Raw genomic sequence first — 26,741 nt, forward strand, 5'->3', positions numbered from 1 at the left:
GTCTATTCTCTTTGGCGCAACAAGAGTTAATGTTACAAAAATGCAACAAAAGCAGTCTTCATACATCTCTTTATATTTGTCTGAATTTATTTGCCACAATAAAAAATACAGATGTAATATTTTATATATGATAACTGGAGAGCAATGTTTTAAATGTAGCTTTTTAGTACTCAAGCAAAAAACAGCATGTACTAGCACATAATTTGAAAACTTTGCTTACAGTGGTTTAAACATTTTTTTTTAACAATTGCACTTCAAATAGTAAAAACTAAGGCATGCATTTATGTACAGGGCCTTGCAAAGATACTAATTGCCCTCTTGAACTTTTTCTCTTCTATATCATGTCACAACAGCAAACCTTGATAAACTATTTTGTAATTTCACGTGACAGATATTACTGTGCATAACTGTTAACTGCCTTAACAGTTATGCGTGGTTAAAGCAGTGCATAACTGTTCAAGGAAATGAAAATGATGCATGCTTTTTTCATGTAAATAATGAAAAGTGTGGCGAGAGGAAAACAGGTCAGAGATGCCTGGAAATTGAAGAAAACAACTTTGATGCACAAGTTCATCTCCTAGATTGGTCTGGGTGACAACACCCAGAGTTAGAATGGCCTAGTCAAAGTCCGTACCCAAATCATTGAGAATCCATGGTACGCTACGGACACTCTCCATCCGATTTGACTAGGCTTGAACTTTTTTTAAATTCTCTAATATTGACCCAACATTGGCTAAAGAACACTGCATGCTGCACTTTTCATATCTTTTATCTTTTTCAAAAATTGGTTGATTCTTTGTTCTCTGCTTCAGCGATGCACTGTCTCTGTCACATAAGATCCAATAACAGGAAATTGAGGTTTGTGATTGCAGTGTGACAAATTTGAAAAAGCTCAATGGGTTTAAATACTGCAGTTATTTTTAATATGAAGGTAAAATCAGTTTCACTATAAACTAAAGAACATCACTGTCCTCTTTTAGTAGAGTATTACTATGCTTGGCCCAGAAACACATTAATATCCAGTTAAATACAACAAAATTAAAGAAATGTAGAGATAATGAGAAAACAACAGTGCTCTGAGTTGCAGCATATACATATTTTACACTCTCATTCTGTACAGATATCACATTATACATGTCAATTACACATTAATGAGTGCAGTATCTAACAGTGCAGCACAGTTAAACATTTGGAAATTGCAACACGCCCGATTTAAGACTCACATGGTTCCTACTTCTGCAATCTTCTCTCTGTATTCAGATTACAATTACATTATTTTCTATGAAACAAATAGCCAGCTGCAGCCCGTGCAGACATTACCTCCTATATAAAAGTTGTAATAATCATCCAAAGTATCATCCAAAAGAAGAAAAGTCTGCAGACAGGGAGGTTAAGGTACACAAAAGCGAGTAAAACAGCCTTTAATCTGAGGAAATTTATTTAAGAAAACACTTAGTAAAGAGCTTATGTTACATTCAAAGTGGTGGGTGTCTGACAAAAGTAAAGAACAAGTTCCCACAGCTTCTGTGATTTCTGCAGAACCACAGAGTGCAGTGAACAAGTTTGGACTAAAGCTCGTATCTATTTCAAGATGAAATATATAAATACATCTTATTTAAAGATTTGCTACAAATATTCTATTTTATTGTCATTGGACCTCACTAATGGGTGATTATGGAAATGAAACTTAAACTAAGGTACATTACTGAGTCTCAGTATCTGTCTGAACTTTCAGACAGTTTAGACAGATGTATCGAAAACTGAACAAGGTTCTTGATCACAATCCTTTTTGTTCTCTCTGCAGGATGTAACATGAACAACACTAACGTTTACAGGTTTAGCGTAGAAACGGCCATCTTTAGTTTCTCTTTTCCATTTCGCTTGTGTGCACATGTTTGTGCATGGTATGCCTACGTCGGGTTTGTATGTGTGTGTAAAGTGTCTCAGCTGCTGCAATGTTCTGTCTCATCTGCAAATGTGAATGTGTGTTACCAGGCCTGGGGGGAGGCCATTCGAGGACTCCTGGGGCTTTTGGGGATTTCTGCCGCTTGTTGATCGCTGAGAGCTCTCTGCAGTGAAAAAAGCACACAAAAATATCTGTTAGATTCATTAAATCATTGTATGTCTAATGGCTTGAAAGTAAATCTGTACTCACTGAACTTTTTCACATTTCATTGTGTTGCAGACACAAACTATAATGTATATTTTGGGGATTTTGAGTAAAAGAATACATACCATTCTTATGCAATATATTGAAGTGATAAAAGGTGAAAAAGTTCAAAAAGTGCTTATGCCAGATACATGTGCAAAACAAACTACAAAAAAGGGAGAAGATATGATGCATCCAAGTTTAAATTCGGTAGTCATTTAAATAGTTAATGGCAAAAAATGATTTCCTTACCTCAAACTTGTTCATAAACTCTGCAAATATGCCAAAGAAAGCCTCTGTACTGGTGGCTTTGCCATCTTCACCAAAGTATGAGGCTGTCTTGTTGAATTCTTCCATGGCCCTCTGCTGGAGCGATTCCAGGGACTGGATTGCTGGATGACTGTTTTCCAGGAAGTTCTGCACACATTAAAGTTAAGGAACTACAGCATCTCTTTTCTCCAAGTAGATAATAATTCCCTCTGCTGCTTTTCTATCTCTCTAAAGGATACACTCATGACGACCGCAAAGCGATCCTCTGCGGTCGCAGGCATCTTCTGACAAGCTGAGCGGATATCCTGTATCGTTGTGTGGATGTCGCTTACATCCGATGTAATAGTCCTCTGGTTCACTGGAAAGGAGTGTGAGTTTGTTAGGAGAAGGGGTTTAAAATAAAAGTTGAAATCTAATGTGTTTCCTTACCTTTTGCTGCAAGAGGGACCATATTAAGATCTTTGGAAAAGTCCAACACTTCTGGAAAGTGCTGACACAACGACTTGACCAGGATGTGCAGAAATGTCGACTTCCCATCAACAGTTTTAGTAGTGCTCAGCTGAACAGGACACAGGCAGGATGTTTGATGCATATGCAAAGTAGATGTCGGGACTATAACAAACAATTTATGGCAAACAAACTACAATACCTCTGTCAGAAAGTTGATCTTGAAGCCTGTGGTCTTGTTGGTTTTAGGTTGGCTGTTATTTAAATAGTTCCCCATCGCCAGCACAAACTACATAAAAGATTAATGTTATGGGGGAAAAGTGGTATAAGAAATGCTTTTTCAGCTACACAGAACAAACTGAATATATCAACTGCACTGTGCAAAATTCATACTTTCCTTGAACATTTTATACTTAGTCACATTACAAGCACAAAACTCAAAGTGTTTTATTGGGATTTCAGGCAATAGAAAAATTCCAAGTAGGGCAAAATTGTATGGTGGAAGGCTAAGGATTTGTACCCTGAATTACAGAGTCTTGAGTAGGAATGTTCTCCTACCAAATGTGTGAAAGTTTCACAAATGTATAACACATTTGTCGTTTTAATTCATTTTCTTGGAAGAAGGGTACCTCTAGTATCTTAGCTAGCTTCTTGCTTGTCTTCAGCTCCAAAGAGGCCTTAATGATACATTCAAATGCTCCCCTCAGCTCCTCTGTCTTCTCCTGAAGTGAACACTTGAACAGGAGGCTCTGCAGACGGGCGTTATACTCTGGTACAGACAACATCTGACAGACATCAACAATAACCCTCAAATCATCACCATGATGAAACTCTGTTCCTTCACAGCTGTACGGCAACAACAACACTCGCTCCACAATGTGCCAGGACTTTACCTGTAACATGAACTGGTCTGGTTCACTGAGTTTACTGGGGTTCTCTCTGTACGCTTCGTATTTTTTCACCTCCTCCGCATCAGGAGCGTACAGCAGCAGTTGTTTAATGTGAGCTGCTTCCAGTCTGTCTGCAGCCATGTTCATCAGCACCTGACGCAGTTCTCCAGGAGAAAGCTTCAAGTGGGCTATCAGGATGGCTGTAAGATGAAAAACAAAAAACAGAAGATTGGATAGAAAACTAAAATGAGGAAAATGTAAATATTAGTATGTGGGGCACAATGCTATACTTACAGGCATTGTAAGCCTTCTTGTGGGAGAGGATTTCTATAACATCTTTCTTCTTGAAGGTTTCCAGGTGCGGCAGAGGCTCTGGAACGGGCACTACAAATTCGACAACATTTATGTTTATTTCTATTGAAACTAGATTTACAAGTTTAACTTGAAGGGATGGAATATTTTTTAAGTACATTTTTGATTTAAAAGATATATGACATCAACATGCCTGAAAAGGCTCAGTGACTTTCCACTGCTCATAAAACAATGTTTACATAAATAACAAATATTTCTCTAAGCTGAAAGTGATAGCTGAATTATAGCTGAAGCCTGATTTGGATTTGGTCGCTCTTGGACTTCAAATTTAGCCTCCAAATCCAACTAATCAAGATTTACACTAAGTAGCAGAGAGTTATCTAATGAATGAAAACAAAAGCTCCTTATAATATTCGGCTTATAAAAATTATATTTCATTCATTTAAATATCTTATATAATGGTAAGTAATGGTCTGAGTACAGACTCTTCAAATTTAAGCACGATAAGAACATCCTTTTACATCCACTCACATGAGCCTTTCTGTGTCCCAAAGTGCAGCTCCAGGTCCAAATATTTCACCATGTTGTGAAGTTTTTCGTAATCAGAAGTTTCCCCCAACTTCAAAAGGAAGAGAAAGAGAAAATCAGCATTTGTCTTGCAGTGAGATTATCTAGCTTATCTGTGTTGATGAAGTATAAACAAGAGAAATTTAGAATCTTAAAATAGAAAATAAAACATTTGTGTGTTACTGTGTATTTTAAGGTAAGCGCTCTCATTGAAAAACAACATCCTTCAAGGGTTGTTTGGCATTGGCTATGTGCACAGGGGTCAAGTCTCACTCTTCAGTGGAAATGTTTGACAGTGCATTGTGAATCTGGTCATACCCCTTCAACTCTTTTACATTTTGTCACATTTCAACCACAAACTTCAGTGTATTTTGTTGGAACGTTAATATCATGATATACATTGTGCATAAAGTAAAAGGAAAGAAAAAAAAATCACAAGTAAAATTTGTCAAGTGTAGTACTCCCTCTTTACTCCAACTGCTTTCAGAAGCCACATGATTAGTAAACAGCCTACCACTATCACCACCATTGCCCCAATGTCAAGACCTAAAATCAACTGAGAACCTGTGTCAGGGTTTTAAAACCGATGTTCCCCAATGTTCTCCATCCAATCTAAGAGGCTTTGGGCTATTTTGCAAAAAGAAAACTTTCTAGCCTGTAGATGTGCAAAGCAGGTTGGGCTATACTGTGGCCCAACCTGCACCACTTCATAATTACGAGCTACACAGTATTGGTTTATCACATAATATCCCAATAAGTTTGTAACTATAATGTTCAAGGGGAAGGCCTTGAACATCTGATCCAAGCCATCTGGCATACTATTGTCTAAAAGGGAATATTCTGTTTCTTCTTTAATGTCACTTTTAGAAATGTCTCATAACTTACCTGTCCCCATATGGTCCCCTCTGAATTCTCCACCTGCTCCCAGCGCAGCCTCTTCACACTCATATGGTGCGAGTCCATTCGTGACAGAGTGGGTCTTGGCAATGGTGGCGGAGAACATGGTGGTGGAAGAGGTGGAGGAGGAGGCAATCCCAAATTCTCTGTGGGATCAGACATGGAGTGAGGGAGGGACTGGGGCTGACTCTGGTTGTGAGATTGCTTGTGGTGAGGTTGGGTTTGATGCTGTTGTTGGGACTGCAAGAGATGATGTGAGGGCTGTGACTGTGGACGACCAGTTTGGGTGGCAGACTGGACCTGATGCTGTGACTGGTGGAGCTGGGGCACAGGCTGAAAGGTGGAGAGGGTGGGCTGGTGAGGCTGGAGGGGCTGAAAGGTGGAAAGAAGTGGCTGAGGTCTGTGGGGCTGCTGAGGAGGATGGATGACTTGAATCTGGTGTTGGTAATTCTGGGGAGGAGGAGGCTGTGGGGTCATGTGGTGGATGTGGTGGATCTGAGGTGTACTGGAATGGTGGTGAGTCTGCTGGATGGAATGAGGTCTTTGGGGAGAAGGTTTGGTTGGCTGGGGTTGGTGAATTTGCTGGATCTGCTGGTCTTTGAGTCTTCCCTGCAATGACACATCTGTCTGATGATGACCTTTAACACTCCTGCGACTCTGATGGGACTGGCTCTCACGCGTAAACTGGACTGGGAGGGAGGCAGGCTCTTGCTGGATTTCATGGAGAAGTTCTGTGGAGGAGTGATGGGCTTTGGGTTGGTGTATTTGATTGACTTGATGGAGAAGTTCTGTAGATGAGTGATGGGGCTTGGATTGATAGATCTGATGGAGCAGCTCACTTGAAGAATGGTGGGCTTGGCCTCTGTGCATCTGGTGAGCCTGGTGGAGAAGTTCAGTTGAGGAATGGTGAGGTTGCATTTGCTGCAATTGCTGAGACTGATGTAAAAGCTCAGCTGATGAGTGATGGGCCTTGGCTTTGTGCATTTGATGAAGCATTTCTGATGATGAGTAGAGAGCTTGGGCCTGCTGCATTTGTTGGAGCATCTCTGCGGACGAATGGTGGGCCTGTGATTGGTGCAACTGATGGAGCATCTCAGAGGAGGAATGATGTGCTGGGCCTTGGTGGAGTATCTCTGTTGATGAATGGTGGGGTTGGGGTCTCATGCCTTGATGACTTTGGTAGATTCCCTCTGTGTACTGACCTTGCTGGCCAGGGTGGAGTGGCGGATGGGGTGATGGCTGATGGGGTGGAGGTGCTGAACGAGACAAGCGTCTGTGGTGGAGGCCCTGGTGGGCCAGTTGCTGCTGCTGTACTTGTCGCATCATATAAAGGTGGTGGTTATGTTGATGGGAGGTCTCTTGGGAGGGGAGCGGAGGTAAAGACTGGTGTGGTTGTTGGAGAGGAAGAGGTGAATGGGCCTTTTGTTGTGTTGGCTGAGCAGGCATTGATTGGTGACTCTGGTAAATCTGTTGCATCTCTTGATATGCTTGACGCTCCTCGTAAATTCGACGCTCCTCATAGGCTTTTTGCTCCTGGTAGGCTTGAAGCTCTTTAAGTGCCTTCTGTTCTTTGTAGGCATGATGCTGCTCATGTGCTTTTTGTTCCTGGTAAGCCTGGTGCTGCTCATAGGCTTGTCTATCTTGGTAGACTTGCTGCTCTTCATACATTTGCTGCTCTTCAAAAGCTTTTTGCTCTTCATAAGCCTTCTGCTCCTCATAAGCTTGTCTGTCTTTGAAAATTTTCTCCTTAATGGCCTGTTGTTCCTGATAAAGCTGTTGCTCCTCGTAAGCTTTTTGCTCCTCATATGCCTGCCTCTCCTCAAAAGCCTGTTGTCTCTCCTGGTATGCTTTTAGCTCTTGTAAGGTAGCTTGAACATGTAGATCTTCTCTTGTAGGTAGGACTTTATGCAAGGAATGGCGTTTTGGTGGTGGATTGCTTCGTGGAGGAGGTGGTGGAGGGGGCCCAGATTTCCGACGGATTGGCACATATGCCCTCGGCATGTGCTCAGGAGTGTAGGTAATGGATTCCTGCTGTGGCTGGTGTTGAGGCTGACTCTGTGGGGGTGCCGGAGGAGGTGGAGGAGGCGGGTCATTGAACTGAACAGGTGGAGGTGGAGGTGGTGTCATAGGGGGAGGAGGAATGTGATCAGAGGAAGAGGAGTATGTGAGGGAGGAGGCGTTCTCTTCACCGCTGCTGCTTTGAACGTCACTCGGGCTGCTTAGCTCTGGAGCTACGAATCCTCCGTTTTCTTCCTCATCCACACCAAGCTCATCTTCATTATCTTCATCTTCCTCATCTGGGAAGTCCATCTGCACAACATCCTGACATTAACACCAAGTACACACCATTAGACCTTTGATGTCAAAGTGGAAATTGTGGAAAACGTAAAATTTTAAACAGGTCTGACAACTGTTCAGTATATAATGGCACCACTAGTTTATGATTAGGCTGGATGTTCCCTTAAAATACACAATATATATAAATAAAGTAATGCCTTTTTATATTGCTGATACATTAAAAATGGACCACTTTGCTATAAGCTACAGTGAAGAAAAATGTTGAATTTTAGATGATTTTGTAAGTTTGCTCACTTACAGAAAAAAAGTTCCTTCAAATATTTCATTCAAAATAATTCATTCAAATATTCCTTCTTTTATCAAGGGTTAAAAGTGACAGTAATGGTTTCACATGTTTGGCTCTTCATATAGCCTGTTAACACAAAACCATTAAATTGACAATTAAATTGTGTCAAAATCATATTAACTTTTTCTAAATAATTATTTTTATTAAAAACAGACTTAAGTGATTAAGTACTAATGAAATTATTTAATATTTATTTAATATTTTTATTATTAACAAGAAATGTGATAGTAAATTTAGCAATTCATTTATTTGCTTAATATATGAAGCAAGTATATGGCCCTCCAAGCTGTGCTTATTCTGTACATTGGTAGGTTAAGGAGTTGTGTCCAAATTTTTAAATAAAGACAAATGAAATGTTAGTTGAGAGATGACTGTGATATTGATTTTTGATTTATTAGAAGATAAGATGCCATTCAATTTACAAAAGTTCTTGTGTTGACCATACAGTACCTCTTCGTAGTCATTGTCAGGGGTCAGGAAGTCATCCACAATCGCCACCCTCTGTCCCAGCTGCTCACTCAGAGCATCCAGAAAGCGATCTGTGTCTTCTGAACGAGGAGGTTTTGAGAAGGTGTACCGCCGTTTGTTGTTGCGGTGAACAGGCGGGCTGCATGGAAAGTCGGGTTCCAGAGGTGAGGGAGGGGGACTGTCCAGGCTGATGTAGGGGTTAGACTCCCCACTGGTCTGGCTCGTCAACCCTGGTGGGTAGAACTGGCCTGAGGGTGGACTGGGTAGAGGATCTGGCCACGAGGGATGGGGTGAGGAACCTTTGCGGGCCCCTGAGACAAAAGACAGCTATAATGTATCTTATCTTTTATTGGACAAAATTACATTATACTGAAATTGTGGGTACCTGTGTTTGCATTCCCTGTAGGAGACCCTGTGCGGGATAAAGGTTCCAGGTCCAGCAAACTCTCAGGAGCAGGAGGAGGACGACTTTTCAAAGACTTGGACCTCTTGGCTGAGTACATATTTTCCAGTTCAGCATACACAGCTGACAGCTGTTATAGGGGTACATACATACGAATTAGAGTAAGACTTTTTTAATAAAACCTAAACAGTCTATATTTTATAATAAAATCTGGCATTGGTACACACATTGGTGAGGTTGTTGGGAGTCTCAGGAAGAGATGTTCCATCTCCTGACTGTCTCTCTCCGGGGGCCAACCTCATACCACTGTCCTGTCCTGGCTCTGCACGCACGCCTATGTCAATACATTTATTAGAATAACTTTAATACAACCCATATGCCCTGGTAGTATTATTGAATTTACAAACTTTGGGGTAATTCTTGAACCCTTTCAGCAACACATTGCAGGTGAACAAATCCCAGTTTTAGATAAAGCAACGCTGACAACATAGAAGGTTCAAATAAAAAACTATAACTAAAAACAATGGTAAATATGAACTAAAATAAGCCACAATGAACACATAAAAAATGAATGTTAAAACAAAAATAAGCATTCAGTCGTCTTTAGTTCATTTGATTAGGCAGGTGAACTGTCTAATAAAATATTGTTGGGATATTGTTGGCAGTGGAGGAAGCATTACAACAAGCTCTTCTCAGAAAAGAACCTTTTGCATTGTAGAGTCAGACAGACTCTGACCAAAGATGACTGAATCCTTAAAATAAATCAGAAGGTATTTCAAGATTAGTTTAAGGGTGTGTACACCTAGCAGCCAGGTTGTTGTACCTTTGAACTTTTTGCCCCTATTGTTGTTAATACATTTGTTTTTAAGTAGAATTGTAAGTCATTTATGTTACATTAATGACGATACAAGTTTTGAAATAACCTCGTGATTTTTTTTTTATGTCACAAAAGCCTGGCATTCTACACATGGGTGTGTGCAATTTTGTTAACAGAGATAATGACATTAAAGACAACTGACACTGCTTAAGTGGTCTCAGTGTTAGTTTTGTTCCTGATGCAGAGATATTGAATGTCAGTACCCATGCCCAAGTGTGTGCCAATGACCAGGTCATCAGAGCTACGTCCCCTAACACTACTCCTGTATGTGGTCCCTGTCACCCTCATGGAGCTGCTACGGCGATGGGGTTCAGGGGCAGCAGACTCGGGCTCCGGAGGAGGAGGGGGAGGAGGAGGAGGTGGTGGAACTGGAACACACATACAGGTCATGCAGAGGAAGAGGAAACAAAGTTTGAAGGGTCGCAGCAGTTCAGCAAACCACTGATTTTGCTCAAGAGTCCCATCACATTCTCAAGACAGTCCTCAATGAGTCACATAGACGTTAATTGTTGTAATAAATGTGCACAAACCTGGTGCTTTGTATCCAAGAAATCGTGAAATTTTGTTCTGGCAGTGTTCTTGCTCTTCATAGGTCAGCAGCTGGTAAACAAACTGCCAGATCACCTGTTTGGCTGGAGTATCGAGCACCGGGAACACATCCACAATCAGCGTGTCGACATTCCTGTGACCATGGAAACACAGGCAGGGTGAAAGCGATCACCTGGCTGTCCAATTAACGGTCACATTGATTAAGAGGAAAATAACGAAAGCTTAGCTTAAGTTTAGGGACAGACCATGCAGACATGTGAGCTAAGACAAACATAAGTATCAGAAATATCTGAATTCTCTGAATTTCAAAAACAGAATTCCCTGCCTTATTTCAAATTGATTAATATGCTCCAAATTTTGATGTTAGCGAGAGATGTTACTCAATAGGTGGAATATGAACTGTCTTATTATTATTATTATTATTATTATTATTATTATTATTATTATTATTAAATCTGAAGAAATAAGGATTACAAAATGACATTTAAATAAAATGAAACAAAACTAAAAACGTAAAACATTAATAGAATAAAAATGAATATTGTAGTTTAAGATATGCGGACGAGATAGTAACACCCTGATAATAAAAAGTATGGTGGTTGGAAAACATAAATCTCAGCAACTGTAAAGAAGAACAAGATGTAATGAAAACCTTTAATTAGGAAATACTACATAAAACCAAAAAAAGTGGAACTTTAATATAAAAAACAATTGAAAGAAAAGACTAAAATATGTTTAAAAAATCGAGCAACAAACAACAATATTCCCCTCTGATCTTCCCTCATTTTTGCTTTAATAACTGCTGTGGTCCAACATTTTTTTGCGTTGTCTTCTGCTTTTAGTTTTCCTTTTTGTGCCCACAGTTTTGTTGTTTTACACTTTAGGACCACAACTAAAAAGTCCATAAACATCTCTCAAACTTTTACTCTACCATAGTTGAAGACATTTAATTTAAAATTTATTTATTGTTCTGGATCACATATACTCATTTGTCTAACTTCTAACTCCTTTTTATCTCTCCACTCATGATCTCCTCAACCTTTTAGCTCACCTGTGTTGGAAGAAGTTCTCCAAAGCCTTGCAGATGGTATACCGCTCCTGGATGGTCAGTAGATGTTCCAGCTGTTGTCCAAAGGTACGTCCCTGAACCCTGATGCTGGGAGGCAGGATGTCAGCCACCCACTGCAGGGAGCTGAGCACTGGAGAGCGCGCCCGCTCAGTGGGAACGCTGCCTCCTGCGAGGTCCTGCTCAGCCAGAGGAAAAGTAGGAGGACCCTCCTCCACAACCAGTGTGGGCATAGCTCCACTTCCTTGAAGCATGGACACAACTTTTTCATGAGAAGAGGTTCTGCAGAAAATGATATTTTTCACAAAAGAACAAATGTAGAAACATTAGGAAACTGTTTTCGAATAGCACAGATTTAGACAGGAAAAAAAATCCCCCAAATCACAATATACTAAAGAAGAAGCAGCAGATTATTTTGCTTTATTTATGCTTGAAATAGCAACCGAGTACTGACGTTTTCTTTTCTCTCAGAAGACACTTCTACAATCTTTTATCTGTGTTCTTTTTATCTCTTGTCTTTAAAGTTGAGCTATTGTTAGGCACAAATGGGAATATGTAGTGCGGTAGCTGTAACACCTACAAACAGGAAATCTTTGACAGTCAGACAACATGTTTACATATTTTACACAGTTGATCTTTTGTGGCATTTTTTGCTCATTTTGAGGTAAAGTTGTTAAAGGCTGTTTATGCACGTGGATAACATCTATGAAATGAATATGAGCAGGAACTCAACCTCATGTCCAGCCCATTCAGAAACAGGATCCGATCTCCTGGTTTCAAACCGGCCTTGTCTGCAGGACTTTCTGCAGAGTAAAACAACATGCAAGGGGATACAATTCTCAAGCGGCCACTGTTCAATGGATGTGTAGCCTCATGAATGTGTCACTGAGTTCTGTGAGCTGCTATTTGCAACGCAAAACAAACACTGAAACCTACCGGGGATCACAGAGTCGATCCACACTGGAGCGTGGCCTCTCAGGGTGAAACCAAAACTCATGTTGCCCTTACAAACTCTGACTGTCCTGCAGAAATGGATTTCAGAATAGAAAAATCAGAAAAATCAACATTTTATACATTAACTGTTGTTACTATGTTGTCTGCAATGTCTCTAGGGAATCAAAACTAAATTGAAATGCTATAAAATGAAATAACTGCAACTATTTGTATTCACCTGCCTTAACAGTTGTCACAGTGGTGAAGTTGGATCAAAGTGCAAATCACAGTTTTTACATAATTTCCTTATCAAAGCAGACATTATATTTTAACATCCACAATGCAAACTTCTACTTAAACATAGACAGCATATTCCTTACAAGAGCTTAATGATACTACAGCCTTAGAAGGTTTTACTAAGATGGTTTTACGCCTGTAGTTTTCAAAAGACGGTGACAGGATGTTTACAAATTTCAAATCATGATGGGCTTTAATAATGACGAAAAAAAGCTACCCAAACTAATGGCCTTTTATTACAGCTTGATAAGCTATAATTATGCCTTTTTATAAACTTTCCTCCTTTGCTAATTGCCCCAGAAAGCCCAAATTGTCATTTGATGCAAACCTGCAGTTGGTGGTGGTGCCACCCGAGTGGCCAGCTATGAGGGAGGTGGTCTTGCGCATGCCTCTGGCAGGGGGGACCACACCTTCTTCTGCATGGGTGCGTGGCACAGAGCTGGCGCGGGTGGAGACGAGGAGACGCTCAGGGTGGTCCTCACTCCGGCTGCGGCGGAGGTGGCTGCGGCTGGGGTCACTGAAGCTGCGGCCCTTCAGCCTGCTCATCAAGCTCTGGGAGACCACCTCGTCGAAACGCTCCCGGTGCTTTTTGGGAATGAAGATCCTGGCAAACATTGCGGAACCACACAAACAATCACAAACTGACTGGGAAAAGCTCACTTTATCGTTTTGGCGCAAATCCCCTCGTAAGTTCAAGTTATTGCAAACGAATCATTCCAGGGTTTCATGAGAAACAGATCAGTCCACATGCTTTACAGAAGGAAAGAAACTGGTCCAACGTTTGAATAAGAGTGCCTATGCTTGCAGGAGGGGAGCTTTGTTGTGAGATCACAGCAGCTGTAGGTAAGAGTGCTCAGAATCAGTGACAGCTCACAGCTATTAAACAAAAAAGGAGGGAGCTCGGTGAATGAGCTACCTCTGGGAGACAGCACTGCACTCCTCCCTTATAGTGTTTTTCCTCTTCTTATTATTCAACATTTGGCTGCTCTTAAAGAAGAGAAAACTAATAACTGAAGCAATAAGAGTGTATTATAGTCTGTGATTTTTGGTGCTTCTGTGAGCCAACTCAGATCTTTCCTGTGCAGAAAAGGGTATTTATATGTAGGGTTAAAATATGGGTTCTAAAATGGAAAGCGATAAGAGAAGTTTGCAAATAATTATTTCCAATACAGAATGAAGCCTAGTGAAGGAATCCTATTGTTCAGATCAAATTTAAGACAGTTTCCTCCCTGCAGGACAGTTTATCATCTCCCAACAGCTGAAATAAAGAAATGTTTCTTGCAAAGGAATTCAAGGTCAAATGAAGTCTGCTTCCATTAAACATCCCCAATGCTCAGTTGTCTGCTGCATGGGTTTTCCTTGAGCAGTTATCTACAAGGGAATTAACAAGATGTAGCAAAATAAGAGAAATTAGAATTACCACAAACTGTGATGAGAAGTGGTTTAGTGCGTATATGTTTTCAGTAAATGAAGGGCAAACATTTACCTTATTAGTTCTTTTTATCTCTGCATGCTATCTTTCCTGTCCCACCTGAAAAATTGTGCTGCCTCGATCATAAGCACGGCTCGCTCTCTTTTCTATCTGTATCTCTTTGTCTCTCAGGTGCTTCAGTTGTGCAGAGGAGGAAAAACAGCTTTTGGTTTTGCATTAATTCCAGTGTGCCTCCATTGTACACTGCACAACTCATTATTCAGGCTCAGCAATGAAGTAGAAATCTCTAAACAGCTATTTCTGAAAACTTTGTGATAAATTAAATATGTTTTCTCCAGAGATGCAACTGATTTTGAGTTTGATTACCTCTTATCTGTAACAGTACAGAAACATAAAAGTAAGATATTTTTCTTGTCAGTGAACCCACCATTCATAACTACATACAGATTACACTTACAGCAACACTCTTCAGTGTGGATTTTGTTACTATGTGGAGAAGACACAAAGTTACCCATTTTGTTGTGACATGTTTAAAATGAAGTCAGAGGACCAACAGAGATGTTTAAAGTTATTCCGGCTGCAACACAGTGAGAAAAAGCAAGACTTAAAATAGATGTAAGGTAGGCTGAAGGTTTACAGTAAATGTTATCTGTTTGAGCTTTCAACTTTTTCTGTTGTGGAAGAAGCTAGTCATTGAAATGTTGAGCCAAAAGGGTTTCTCTAACAACTTCTAAGGTGCAGAGAGACTGTTACCGATCTGGTGAGGTGAAGACTCCAGCAACACTTGAGGTGCTAAGAAACAATTTAGCACTTTGGCTTGTGGCCTACATCAGGGTCATTCAACAAATAACCCAAGTGAAGGTCACGACGGCTAGCCTGTTTTCTAGGTTTAAAACAGATTTAGCACTCTACAAGCTCTAAATCTGCTTCTGACTTAATTAATGATCACTCATGTCAAGGTGACTAGAAAAAATATTTTGACTGCCGTTCTTATATCTTCTGCTGTTAAAGAGAACTAACATGTTTTCGCTCTTTAGGTATTTTTAACAACACAAATCTCATTTTCAGTCAAATCTAGAAGATTTATGCAAATAGGCATACACAAACAGACAATTGATAACACAGAGTATGTTGATTACCAGTTCTAAAAGGTCGCTTAAAACTGAGCATCATCAAAAATAACAAATCCCACTGTGAAACACAGTGGTGACATGATGATGCTTTTGCTAGACAGAATGGGCAAATATTACTAAGTCAAGATAAGTGATTCTGATAGAGTTCTACCATGAAAGATGGACTGGAAAGTTCCAAAATTTTGATTGTTGTGTTTTTAATGCTCCTTTCAGATTAGGTCAACACATTTATCCTATGATCACCTATAAGCAAAAAGCTTTCCTGCAACTTTTGCAATTTTCTCCTTCCACACTTTCTGTCAGTCTGCAGACTCACAACGTCAAATACAATCATCGAGGGAATCCTTAAATAACTGCTGATTCACAAGGGTATTTTTTTCCAACTGATTGACAGCTACAGTCTCCTTAGCCTCACGCAGCAGCCGACACGCTCACTATAATTACACACAGCATTTTTAGGATGTAATCTACAATAGGTACTGTGTTTGATATTTGCATGAAAATGCTCTCTGTTGTGTTAAAGCAAAACCTTGTAAATTACAAACTAAGACAGATTGTGTAAGTAGGTGACAGTGATTAAGTGTTTTGTGCACTCTTGCAGAAAAACAGTCAACACTTCCCCGATGGGGTAGTCATCTGTCACACCCTGATACAACCCCATCTTCATGACCTGTTTTTATGTAATAAGAGGATGTTGTCTTAATCTCAGTGAAAGACGCATTTGAAGAGGCACAAGCTGCTGAATCTGAAGGAACCACGAGAGCAGAAAGAGACACAGCAGAGAACTGGCGCCCTTTCTAGGCCAGGGTCATGTAACTATTAGAAATATATCTGTGGCGCCTGTAGTTTACAGTTTATGTAGGCCATATAACTTTCCTGAAAAACATATCACTGCTGTCCATCATTGGACAGGGGAAAGAAACTAATTGAGTTCATTTAATGGATGAATCAATTTCTACCTCTTGCTCAAAGCACTGAACTTCGCTCTACCTTTTTTACTAAAAATGTACAACTGCTGCAACAACAAATTATAATGTCTAGTTTCATAATTAACTAATGTTATGTTTCTATTATCTTTGTTAATAAGCATTAAATTGTAAAAAAAAAAAAAATACATTCAACCTTGATCATGTCTAATGGTTATCCATTAAACATTTCAGCAACTGATTATTTTGGAAGCATAAAAAAGTTTTTGTTGTCCTACCATTGCAAATGCAAATGTTGCTAAATGTTTCTTTGTGCCTTGGTCAGATTAGACAAAGTTTGTGTTTGTAGACAACAAACAATCATAAGGTGGGTTCAGTGTGAAATGAAGGATAAATATGCAAAAGTGTGTTTTTTGTTAAGTATGGCAGAGGATCTGTGATGCTGCAGGCCGGTTTCTCTTCCAGAGAATTTGAGAACATTTTGCTATTACTAAGTATTAAAATCAGGGGTGCTAATAAATTAGAAGTATGAAACTAAGGAAGTTGACTTGTACGTTTTGATTTGACCTGAAAAAACATCCCTTTCAAACATTAGCGCTTTCCTTCACTAAAGTTGGATGTAGGCTCCGGGATGCCCTAAATTATAAGGAGGCCGAGAAGAGTCTATAATTGGGTCTGAGGGAGGGGTGGATCAAGGACACAATGCACAGAGGAATGAATGACAACTGCAATCAGCTGGGAAGCACATTGCAAGACCAATTATTAGCAGACCCACTTCTGATCAGCCAGTTTGACAGCTGGGCCAAGCATGAGTGTGCATATGCATGGCACATTCAAAGGCCCAAAGATGTCAATTCTAAGGAGTGGAAATAAAAAAAAAATCTTTCAAAGTAAAAAGATCAGAACTTTTTCTGTTTTAGAGTTTTTCTAGAATGGCAAAGTTTTCTTTCTGCAGATTTAAAAACGCTAAATGCTTTCAGGTACGGTGTAAGTTTACAGATATACAGAGAAGTGTGAAATTTATCATCAAAACATGCTTAATTAATGTAATTGCAGAACAGTAGTCAGCAACTTCAAATACACCCCACAACAAAGCACAAAAAATGCACAGTCTACATTTCTGAGATCAAAGTAAAGCCGTCATACCTAAAGTGTCTAGAAAGGCTCCTGTCCCTTCCCATGGCTCCTCGGGGCTATGAGGAAGTGCTTGAATTTAGTCAAGCAATGCAAATGCCTTGTCCTTATCACGGTGGCTCTCCGTGCAGTTGGAACTCTTCCGGACAAAGGAGTAAGATAAGGCAAAGGAGAAACGGGAAGGTGTCCTGGATCTGAAAAGCACTCGCTGCAGGCTTGGGAAGCAGCCAAACGAAGAAAGAGAGAAGCTGGGACTCAGGGAGGGAGAAAACCAGAAGAGTGGCTGTAGTTTACATCCTTCTAAACCTCCAAAACATCCTCATGCAGCATCTTCAGCTGTTGTCCACCTTCATGTTGGGGGCAGCTCTCTTTACGTTGTCCCATTTACCTTACCTAACTGAAAGGTAAGGGTCAGGTTCAACACAGGTTGACCCTCTCGCTAACAGCTGGAAGCTAATCCTCCCCATTAGGTTGTCCATCATTCTGCAGTCAGAGGTAGTAAGTGACAAATCATCCAGCCCCTCAGAGGAGGAAGGAAAGAATGAGATGAACAGAAGTGGGGAGGGAGAGATGAAAGAAGTGGAAAAGAGAAAGGAGTCCCTGTGGACTTTCATAGGCAGGTCGTCACAATGAGTGGATCAGTGTAGGAAACAGTAACACTCGCAAGCAGACATAAAGGAGCGTTGACAGATTTCTCTGCCTCTTCTTAGTCATATTTTCTATTGAATGCAATCACATTTTTGAAAAGAAAAGAATGAAAAACAAACATTTGGTGTGCTTTGGATGTATCCATAATCCCAACACAGAGATTTGATGCATTATGTGCAAAAACTGCTTTCCTCAAGGGTTTTTTTTAGATGTAGTCATAACAACCATCTATCCTGTGCTGATGGCTTCTCCTTGAGCCTAACAATGTGGTTTAAAAACGTACTGTTTACACAGGGTAATCTGAGTTTCTCTTCTTTCTTAGATCATGAATCTGAGTTTCTCAGATTACTCCAAATACTCTTCTGAGTATTTTGACATTGTCTTCCTTGAAATCTCTTACTATCTCAAGCTGAGTTCTGACTGTGACAGAAAGCAACAAAGAACCGGTGAATGCATAAAGAAGCTTTGTCCAACCTGACTGCCCCCAATAGGTTCAGTTGTAATAAATAGGTAAAGTTTTTCTTCATATTGACACTTTTTACTTTGTCCCCTCGCCCCTATTCCCTGGATGTGTTCATGATCGCTCCAGCAATCCAGTGTTTCTTGTTTATTTGCATTTTTTAAAGAAAGTTGTTCATAAAAAAAATCAGTCTTACTGATTTTTATTACATTTTGAATCTGATTTATATATAAACATTACTATAGTTTATTGTAACTTGTCAACATGACACCACATATAGATGCATTGTCAGAATAAAGCATAAATTTCCCTATATATTCAAGAAATCCATCACAAGATAATGAAACTATATTAGAAAAACTCCTAGGTCTTTCAAGCTTGCCTCCTTTGCCACTGCAGTTACCATGCAGTGGAAAAGGGTATCTGCCCCTGCAGATATCCTTTGCAGTGGCAATGATCCAATGATCAGTGACCTTTGAGCTCAGCCACAATTTAAGAATTGACACCAGCGAGTGACTCAGAAACCTAAAAGAGAATTTATTCAAAGAAGTAGGCTGCTTAAAAATAGAAAACGTCCTGTGGGAGGCAGCGGCAGACGGAGCACAGCATGGCCCAGCTGGTCAGGCCATATGAGACATGAAAACAAAAAGTAAAACTTCATATAAGCTGTTAAACACACCTCATGTCTTTTGATACGAGACCTCCCGCAGAGGTCGACGGGAGAGCTTTGACAGCTGTGTGCAGAGCGCGTCACTGAAGACTGTCACAGGGAGAGACAGCGATTGAGAGGAAGATGTTGACAGAGCGTGATGCACGGCTACGGATAGGCGACAGCGGGGAAAATAAGAGAGCGATCCGGTGACAGCAACAGACACCTAAAACTTACATCCTAGGCACTCAGATGGTGATGAAGCACCCCAATAATCTTTAATTCACTATGCTGGAGTTGGGTTATTTGATCTACTGGAGAGTAATTTGTAGATTTAATCAGACACAACATATTGAGATTATCAAGCTGACAGATCTGCGATGCAATGCTTTGATTCAAAAGAGCTGTAACTAAATTTTGACATTACTTTATCTGACTGTTCAAACTGACAATAAATTATTTACCTCAGTTTAGTATGTTAGCAGTGGTGATATTTTACCAGTTTAGCATGCTTAGACAATTTCCTTTTAAGACAGTTTTTCATCAGTGAAACTCATTGAGATTCATCATCTGGATACTTTAAAGAGACCTTTGCATCGCAGTTTTAGCCGAATAATCCATTGACTTGGAAGGTCTTTTCCAACAGGAGCAACATTTGGTGTTATTTTTCCACTGAAGACAAATCGACCCAGTCATTATAAGTTTAACTGTGTATCTTTTCTATATGGAGTTAATGATTAAGTTCTTTCACTAACTCTGAGTGCTATTCCAATAGAAAGTCACAGTATCCTGGCTAAAAGCTTACGTGTTTAAATCTGTCTACTTCCTGGACAAACTCATTAACACAGTTGTTACTCCCACTTTGTGTTTTCCTTTCATTGATGGTAACCCAGAGGCAACCCTGCAAATTGTGTTTAAATCTATCACTTTGCTTAGTCAAAGTTATTACTGCAATTAACCATTACTAGTCTCTTTGTTTTTCTTTCCCATAGTACGTACTGCTGGCTGATTACATCTCTGTTTAGCTCTGTCTTTTTCCTGGAAGGATTAATCAATATATCCATTAATGCCATTGACTATAGCCACTTTCAGATCATTGTACAGTAATAAACCCACTATCACTAATACTCCTTTACAGATAGCTTTGTCATGCACATCACGCATGTCAATCCAGCGAGATTGTAAGCTGTTTGTGCTTTTATATCATGCAGCTGAGATTGCTGAACCCAAGTGGTGTGGCCTTGAACTCATAGCATTAACAAGAACAATATGTGCCAAAACTTTCTGAGTGGCCTGTTGCTGCCATTAACTCTGTGTCATCTTTAATTACATAAAAAGTAATCCTGGACCAGCAATTTTGTGGAGATTTTATCAACCCATCCATTTGCATAACATGGTTACAGTATAGATTTGTTCCTGTAAGAAACTTGTCCTTCTCTAATGGACAGAATCAGACCTGTTTGTGCTTTGAATTGATAGTGCGAAATTTGCACTGTAGGAATAAACTGAATGGATTGAAAAACACAATTAAGAATTGGGGAATATGCATATTCATCTCTCTTAAAAAGATGTGTGAGCATCTTCTCCATTAATTTCATGAAAATTTCAGGTATAAAGTGATTAACAAATCAACAAACACCCTCCCCAGTCTCATGATTTTAAGTAAACAAGCAGACCTGAAAGATGCCTTTAAAATATGTAAGTAGCCCCAAGAAACTGAGTTTTTTCATCTTAAGCATTTTTCTAAATAAGATTCGGGGGAAACAATATACATCAACACAACACCCTGAGGCCAGGCTCGTGGGCAGCCTGGAAGCCCAACCCCCTGCAGTATGCCAGACTACAGCTATCCTGAGTTTCTACTGGAAAGGTTTGCTCATTTGGAGCATTTAGCAAAATCTGCACACCCTGTTTGAAATTGGGACACCTGGGACAAACACATGAACCGAGGAGAAGATGGCTCATTAGTTCTTGCCCATTTGAACAAAACAAACCAGTTCACAGTTGTTGTTTTTTTTTCAGAACTACACTATCTGGATATACTTTTGATTTCTCTACAGACGGTTTGGGTCTCATATAGGGAGAGTTTCTGTATGTTCTATTCCATATGCCAAAAAACAGCCAGGGAAAAAATCTCAGCACCACTTATGCATAATTAAATCATATGCAAAACAAAGAATAGAAAGAATATTCACAGGCAGCTTTATGAGGAAGAGGATAGCACATTGTGAGAAACTGATATACACCAACTACTATATTCTCTAGCTCAAGACAGAAACTGATTACCCTCTAAAAAAAATCAGCCATAAAAACAGCAATAAAAGGGTTTTTTAATGACAAACCACAAACTGCCTCATGAACAGAGAGCTTAGACAGCAAACTTCACCACGGTTTGCATTTAACAGCATGAAAAACTGAAACCAAGCCACGCCAAACTGTTTTCCAGCACTCACCTGAGGCAGCAGTCCATAATTTCCCTCAGCATAGAACTTCAAAGCGGCTACGTCTGCATGTGTGTGAGGAGCATCTGCATGATTCCCTGCATTCATACGGGTGTACATCTCAAGCACCAGCAGCAAACTGGCTGCAGCAGCTATGAGCTGTCTGCTGAGGAGGGAATATGAACATCCAGTGATGAGATCCACAAAAATAATAAAATAATAATAAAAAAAAAAAAAACAGATTGAGCGTTTCACAGAGCGAGAATCTCAGCTGACAGGGAGGAACAGGGAAGAAAGAAATCAACTGAGAGAAAGTCAAAGTGAGTGCGAAGAAGACAGAGTGAGGCGAAGTGACACACAAAAAAAACTGCAAACGTGAGCAGCGGTGTTGTGTTTAGGGGGTTTGGTTTTCTAATCAGTGCTGAGGAAGAAGAAATGCAATACACGGCAGAGATTTTCTAATCATACTGTACAGTTCCTGAAAGGTGAGAACGGATGAGTGACATTCACGCATACGAGGATAAGAGTGAGTGGTTGATATTTGGGCAAACTCATCCATTGGAGAGCGTGATTTCCCAGTCAAATCATGAAGGGGTGGAGTGGGTCTAAATTATTTATTTCATTGTGGATTTAAGCGGGTTTTGCTGCCTCAGTGATCTCCACTGTCGTGTAAGTCTATACTATTATGGGAAGCAATATGCTAGACAGTTCAGGAGTATGAAACTAGAGATGACAGAACATCCGTCAGTTCGGTTTGTTGGAAATGTTTCTGACATTTTATTCACTTCACAATCAGTTGATTATTTGTTCACAAAAACAGTGGATTGGCTGGAAAGAAATCCACTATTAGAGGAATCTGTATGTTTTTGTCACATATTTACAACTAAAACTGTTTTTGCTTTACTCATGCAAACTATTCCCAATAAGTGAAGCTGGGATGAAAATCAAATTTTTTTCCTGCTATGTTTTAGTTGCACACATTTTACATTATATAACATGGCTTTCATGCTGACAACCTTTTGTATATTGTTCTGACAATGACGCCTCCAGCCAGACATTTGAGTTTTTAGAGGCGTTGGGGTGACCCTCAAAAAACACCGCCACAGTTAGAAGTAAGCAGCTACCTGACGCTGTCGATCAGCTGCTGATGGTCTTCTGTGATCAAAATGTCAGGCAAGGCTTCAGCCAGAGCCTCCACATCCCTGTCAGAAGCGTATTGCTTGAGCACCTCAAACAGCTGCTCCTTCACATCAGGCTCCTCTATAAGAACTTCCTCCACCTGATTTGATAAAGACAATGTTAAAAGGACTCATGATGACAGAATAAAACTGGAGCCATGTGAGCGAAAGAAGTAGCTTCACACTCACCTTTTTATTGAACTCCATAGCCTTGTGAGCTCGACTCTCCCTGATGCTGTCTCCGCTCTGCGACAGTACCCGCATGCTGCTGCTCAGCCGCTTGGGCCGGCGGGCCATGCTGAGCACTCCCAGTCGGAGGGGTCGGCCCTGTGCCGCCTTGATCATGGCTGCTGCCGTTTCATGATGCTTCACCGGGATGCTGTTGACCTCCATGACGTAATCGTTGACTTTGAGGCCGCTGCGTGCAGCCGGACCACCAGGCATGCTCTCCTCAACCATCAGAGGGCTGTCCCCCACGATGGTGAAGCCAAAACGGCCATCTGGGCCTGGCGTGATGTCAATCTTAGGAACAGTATGTTGATATTTGCCAAATTATTCCAGATTCTACAAAGCGGAGACTAAATCTGAAATATTTAGGCGTCGGCTGACCTGTTCGATCCGTGAAACAACGCCAATACTGGGGGGTACAGTCTTGAGGGTCTGAGCCAGAGCAATCAGAGCTGGTGTGCTGAGGTTGGTCACATCCTGGCCTTCAATGTCCACCACCTGGTCACCCGGCTGCAAGCCGGCAAGGAAAGCACTACTGCCTTCCACTACGGATAGGATGTAGCTGGGCCCAGCGCCTCCGAGCCTGAAGCCAAAGGCCTCTGGCCAGTTCTGGTTGGTGGCAGGGAGACCAAGGTCTAAAAAACACACAGAAGTTGGAGAGGCTCAAACTAATATGGTGCTTGAATGATGGATACATAGTGTCTTACAAACATATTTCTCCTTAAAACTTTTCAAATGTTGTTTTATTTCATATTTTCATCATCTGTTTATCTTATTTTATTTTTGTTTTATTGACCAACACAGATAAGTGCGGAATTGCGAAGCAGTAGAAAAGGAATAGATCATTTTTAATTTCCTTTTACAAAGAAAAATAAGTGTGGTGTGTGTTAGTAGTCATCCTTCTTTCCTTTAATATCCATTAATCTAACAGAGAACCTTAAGGAGTCACCTAATTGGTGATGCGTTCACTGTGTAATTTGCTCTTAGTATAAATCCAGCCATTCCGTGAAGGCTTCAGTGGTTCACAGAGAATATCAGTGAACAAGAAGCATCATGAAGACCAAGGGCCATGGCAGAGAGTTCAGGGGTGAAGTGGGGGAGAAGCATAAAGCCGAGTTAGGTGATAAAACAACATCCCAAGCTTTTAATGTCTCACTGAGCTCTTTTCAATCCATCATCTAAAACTGGGAAGAGAACAACAGAGCTACAACCCTATCAAGGCATGTCCACTCACTTACAGTATGTGTGATGTTGCCAGGAAGTGTATCATTTATCAAAGAACCAGCCAAGAAGCTTATTGTAACTCTGGAGGAGCTGCACATATCCACAGGATAATATGCTAAAAGGACAACAGTAGTTGTGCACTGAACACTAAAACAAACCCGGTTTCCAGGTCACTATCATTCATTATTATCATTGTCGTTATTTTTACGTTGAAACATGGCAGCCTCATGCTTCGTGGGATTCTATTTGGGGGGCAGCAGAGATGGGGAAAGTTGGTCAGTTGATGGAGATAAGGGGAGGTAAATACACAACAATCCTGGAAAAAAATCAAAAACTTGTTTAAGGCTGCAAAAGGAGGAGGTGGTTCATTTTTAGGAAGCATAATACCCTAAACATACAACCAGAGCTGCAATGAAATTGTTGAGCTAAATACATAACTGTATTAGAATGATCCATTTGAAGTTCAGTGGTAAAAGATGAAAAATGCTGTTCACAGATTATCGACATTGAGTATGACTGAGCTTGAGCTGATTTTCACCCAGATGTTCACAGCTGCCAGAAACGTACCCCAAAATTTAGTAGCTGTTACATGCCACACTTTTCAGGGTTTGAGGAATTAAAAATAAAAAAAACCATGGACCACTTTATGTTTGGCTACAACAAAAAATCCCTGAACAATACCGTGAGATTAGTGCTTGTGTCATGACAAAACGTGAAAAGCTTTGATGGGTAGGAATACTTTAGCATGGCGCTGTTCTTTACTTTACATTAAATAAGGGACATTATCAGGTTTCTTGGGTAGTGTTCCTTTAAGAAAATGTCTGCTTGCATTAAAACCATAAAGGAGGCCTGCTAATTAAGAATCTGATTAGCCTAGTGGGCTGTGAGCAGGTACACTGGTCTTTTTGTTGGAGCGAGCGACAAAAAACATTTTGTAAGTCGAACAAATCACAGCAAGACGAGAAGTTTAACAGAGAAGGAGGTTATTTGTGACTGTTGGTATCTGGACCACATGTTGAACCGCTGGCCTTCCCCTGGTCACTGGCCTCATTTTGCTGCTGTACAAAGTGTCCCAATAGAGTCTTGACTTCATCTGTACAGGACATTAATCTGGGTACATTAAAAATATGCAGGTTATGGTGCAGCACAGTGAACGAGCAGTACATTTTATAGCAATTTTTGTATGAAAGGAGCACATCAAAACCTAGTCTCTTGTGCCCTTGCTTTTTTATTTTGCCTTGTAGATTTGCTTAAAATAAACCATACTGTGGTTCAAATTATGTCCTTGGGATTTGTGAATTTTGTAACGTAATCGCCTAAGTAAAGTGAAAGTAATCAAACAATTTGAATTCAAATCAACAGAGCATAGTTGCATAAGTGTAAAATTGCATGCAGTTGTTTTATTTCTTTTAAAGGTTTTAGCAGGTCAGACATGAAAACTGACACAAAAAAAGGGTGCAACTATTTCTCCTAAAAGTCAAATAGAAAGAGTCTGAATTGGAAATGATGTCATTTCAGCTGAAGGGCAAATCAGATCTCAGTGGCACACCAGCCTTCAGACCGACTGTATGAAACATAAATCAAAGAATCAGTGATGGAGAAACTGCTGTCAGCTCATCAAAGAGAATCAGAAGAAAACTGATTTAAAATAGATAAGGACATCATGGATGGATCCTCTATTTGCCTTCTCGTAACACTGAGCAGTACTGTCAGGACTCGTCTTCTGTTTTCTCCACCCTCCGTCCCAGATACATGCTCTACCGTAGCTTTTCTTTATCTTCTCTCTCGCAAAAGAAGCCCTTCAGGAATATCGTCATACAACAAAGATCAAGTCAGAGAAACAAGACTTACAGAAATCTTTGGCGGCGCTCCGGGTCCCAGACTTGCTCTGGCGCAGGGAGAAGCGGCCCTTTCTGCTCAGGAAGCGCCTCATCCTTGCCCGGCTTGCGGCAGGGCACGTTCCAGCCAGCCTTTCCTCACCCCCCGACTAGGGGGTCGACGCAGCCAAGGAGTGCCCCTTGGACACCCTAGAGCTGCTCCTCCACCTGACCTGACTCACCTCCTCCCTGAAGCCTCTACCCACCTACACGGATGCTGGCCCCCCAGAAGGTCACATTTGTGGCTTGTGAGGGCCAATTCTTCCTTCTGCTCTGAATCAGCAAAGTAGCTGGGAGAAGCTGAGGAGCTGAGAGCGTGTGAGAGTCGGGCTCTCCATCCTGGGTGAGGCTGTCCAACCTCAGCCTCGGTCCAAACCCTCTGGCTGAGCAGCGAGCATAAAACTGGGACACAGTAACTTGGTCCTGAAATGGTTCATTGCAAGGAAAGGTACTGCGAAGCCCCATTTTTCTATAAATACCTTCGCCTCTCCTTCTCTCTCACTGTCTCCCTCTGTTGCTCATGTGGATGAAGCCCTCTCTGAGGGCTGAGGAGTGACCCAGAAACGGAGCCGCGAAGCAGCCCAGCCAGGGATGGTTCTGATTATAGCGTTTAGTACTGGAGCACCAGTTAGAGCTGTCGCC

At 40.8% G+C, this 26,741-nt stretch overlaps 1 protein-coding gene across 5 annotated transcripts; it reads right to left on the reverse strand.

The window, feature by feature from the left end:
* Positions 1-69: 69 nt before the first annotated feature.
* On the reverse strand, positions 70-26,533 carry grid2ipa (glutamate receptor, ionotropic, delta 2 (Grid2) interacting protein, a). 5 transcript variants are annotated; one of them, XM_032586589.1, is made up of 23 exons: positions 26,074-26,533; positions 23,380-23,633; positions 22,960-23,292; positions 22,717-22,871; positions 13,098-13,373; positions 12,476-12,561; positions 12,273-12,342; positions 11,525-11,821; positions 10,455-10,606; positions 10,128-10,292; positions 9,275-9,381; positions 9,030-9,177; positions 8,627-8,955; positions 5,521-7,842; positions 4,600-4,687; positions 4,051-4,140; positions 3,760-3,956; positions 3,496-3,651; positions 3,069-3,155; positions 2,849-2,978; positions 2,659-2,777; positions 2,402-2,566; positions 70-2,069 (listed from the first exon to the last, which is right to left on the reverse strand). In XM_032586589.1, exons 1-23 carry the CDS (start codon positions 26,153-26,155, stop codon positions 1,989-1,991), a joined length of 5,889 nt encoding a protein of 1,962 aa, XP_032442480.1. In that variant the 5' UTR covers positions 26,156-26,533; the 3' UTR covers positions 70-1,988. The 5 variants fall into 5 exon arrangements, with proteins under 5 accessions (XP_032442480.1, XP_032442479.1, XP_032442482.1 ...); XM_032586588.1 differs by having other exon boundaries at positions 5,521-7,854; XM_032586591.1 differs by lacking the exon at positions 10,128-10,292 and having other exon boundaries at positions 5,521-7,854.
* Positions 26,534-26,741: the final 208 nt, after the last annotated feature.

This window comes from Xiphophorus hellerii, chromosome 16 (assembly GCF_003331165.1).
Source record: "Xiphophorus hellerii strain 12219 chromosome 16, Xiphophorus_hellerii-4.1, whole genome shotgun sequence".
Classification (NCBI taxonomy): Eukaryota; Metazoa; Chordata; class Actinopteri; order Cyprinodontiformes; family Poeciliidae; genus Xiphophorus; species Xiphophorus hellerii.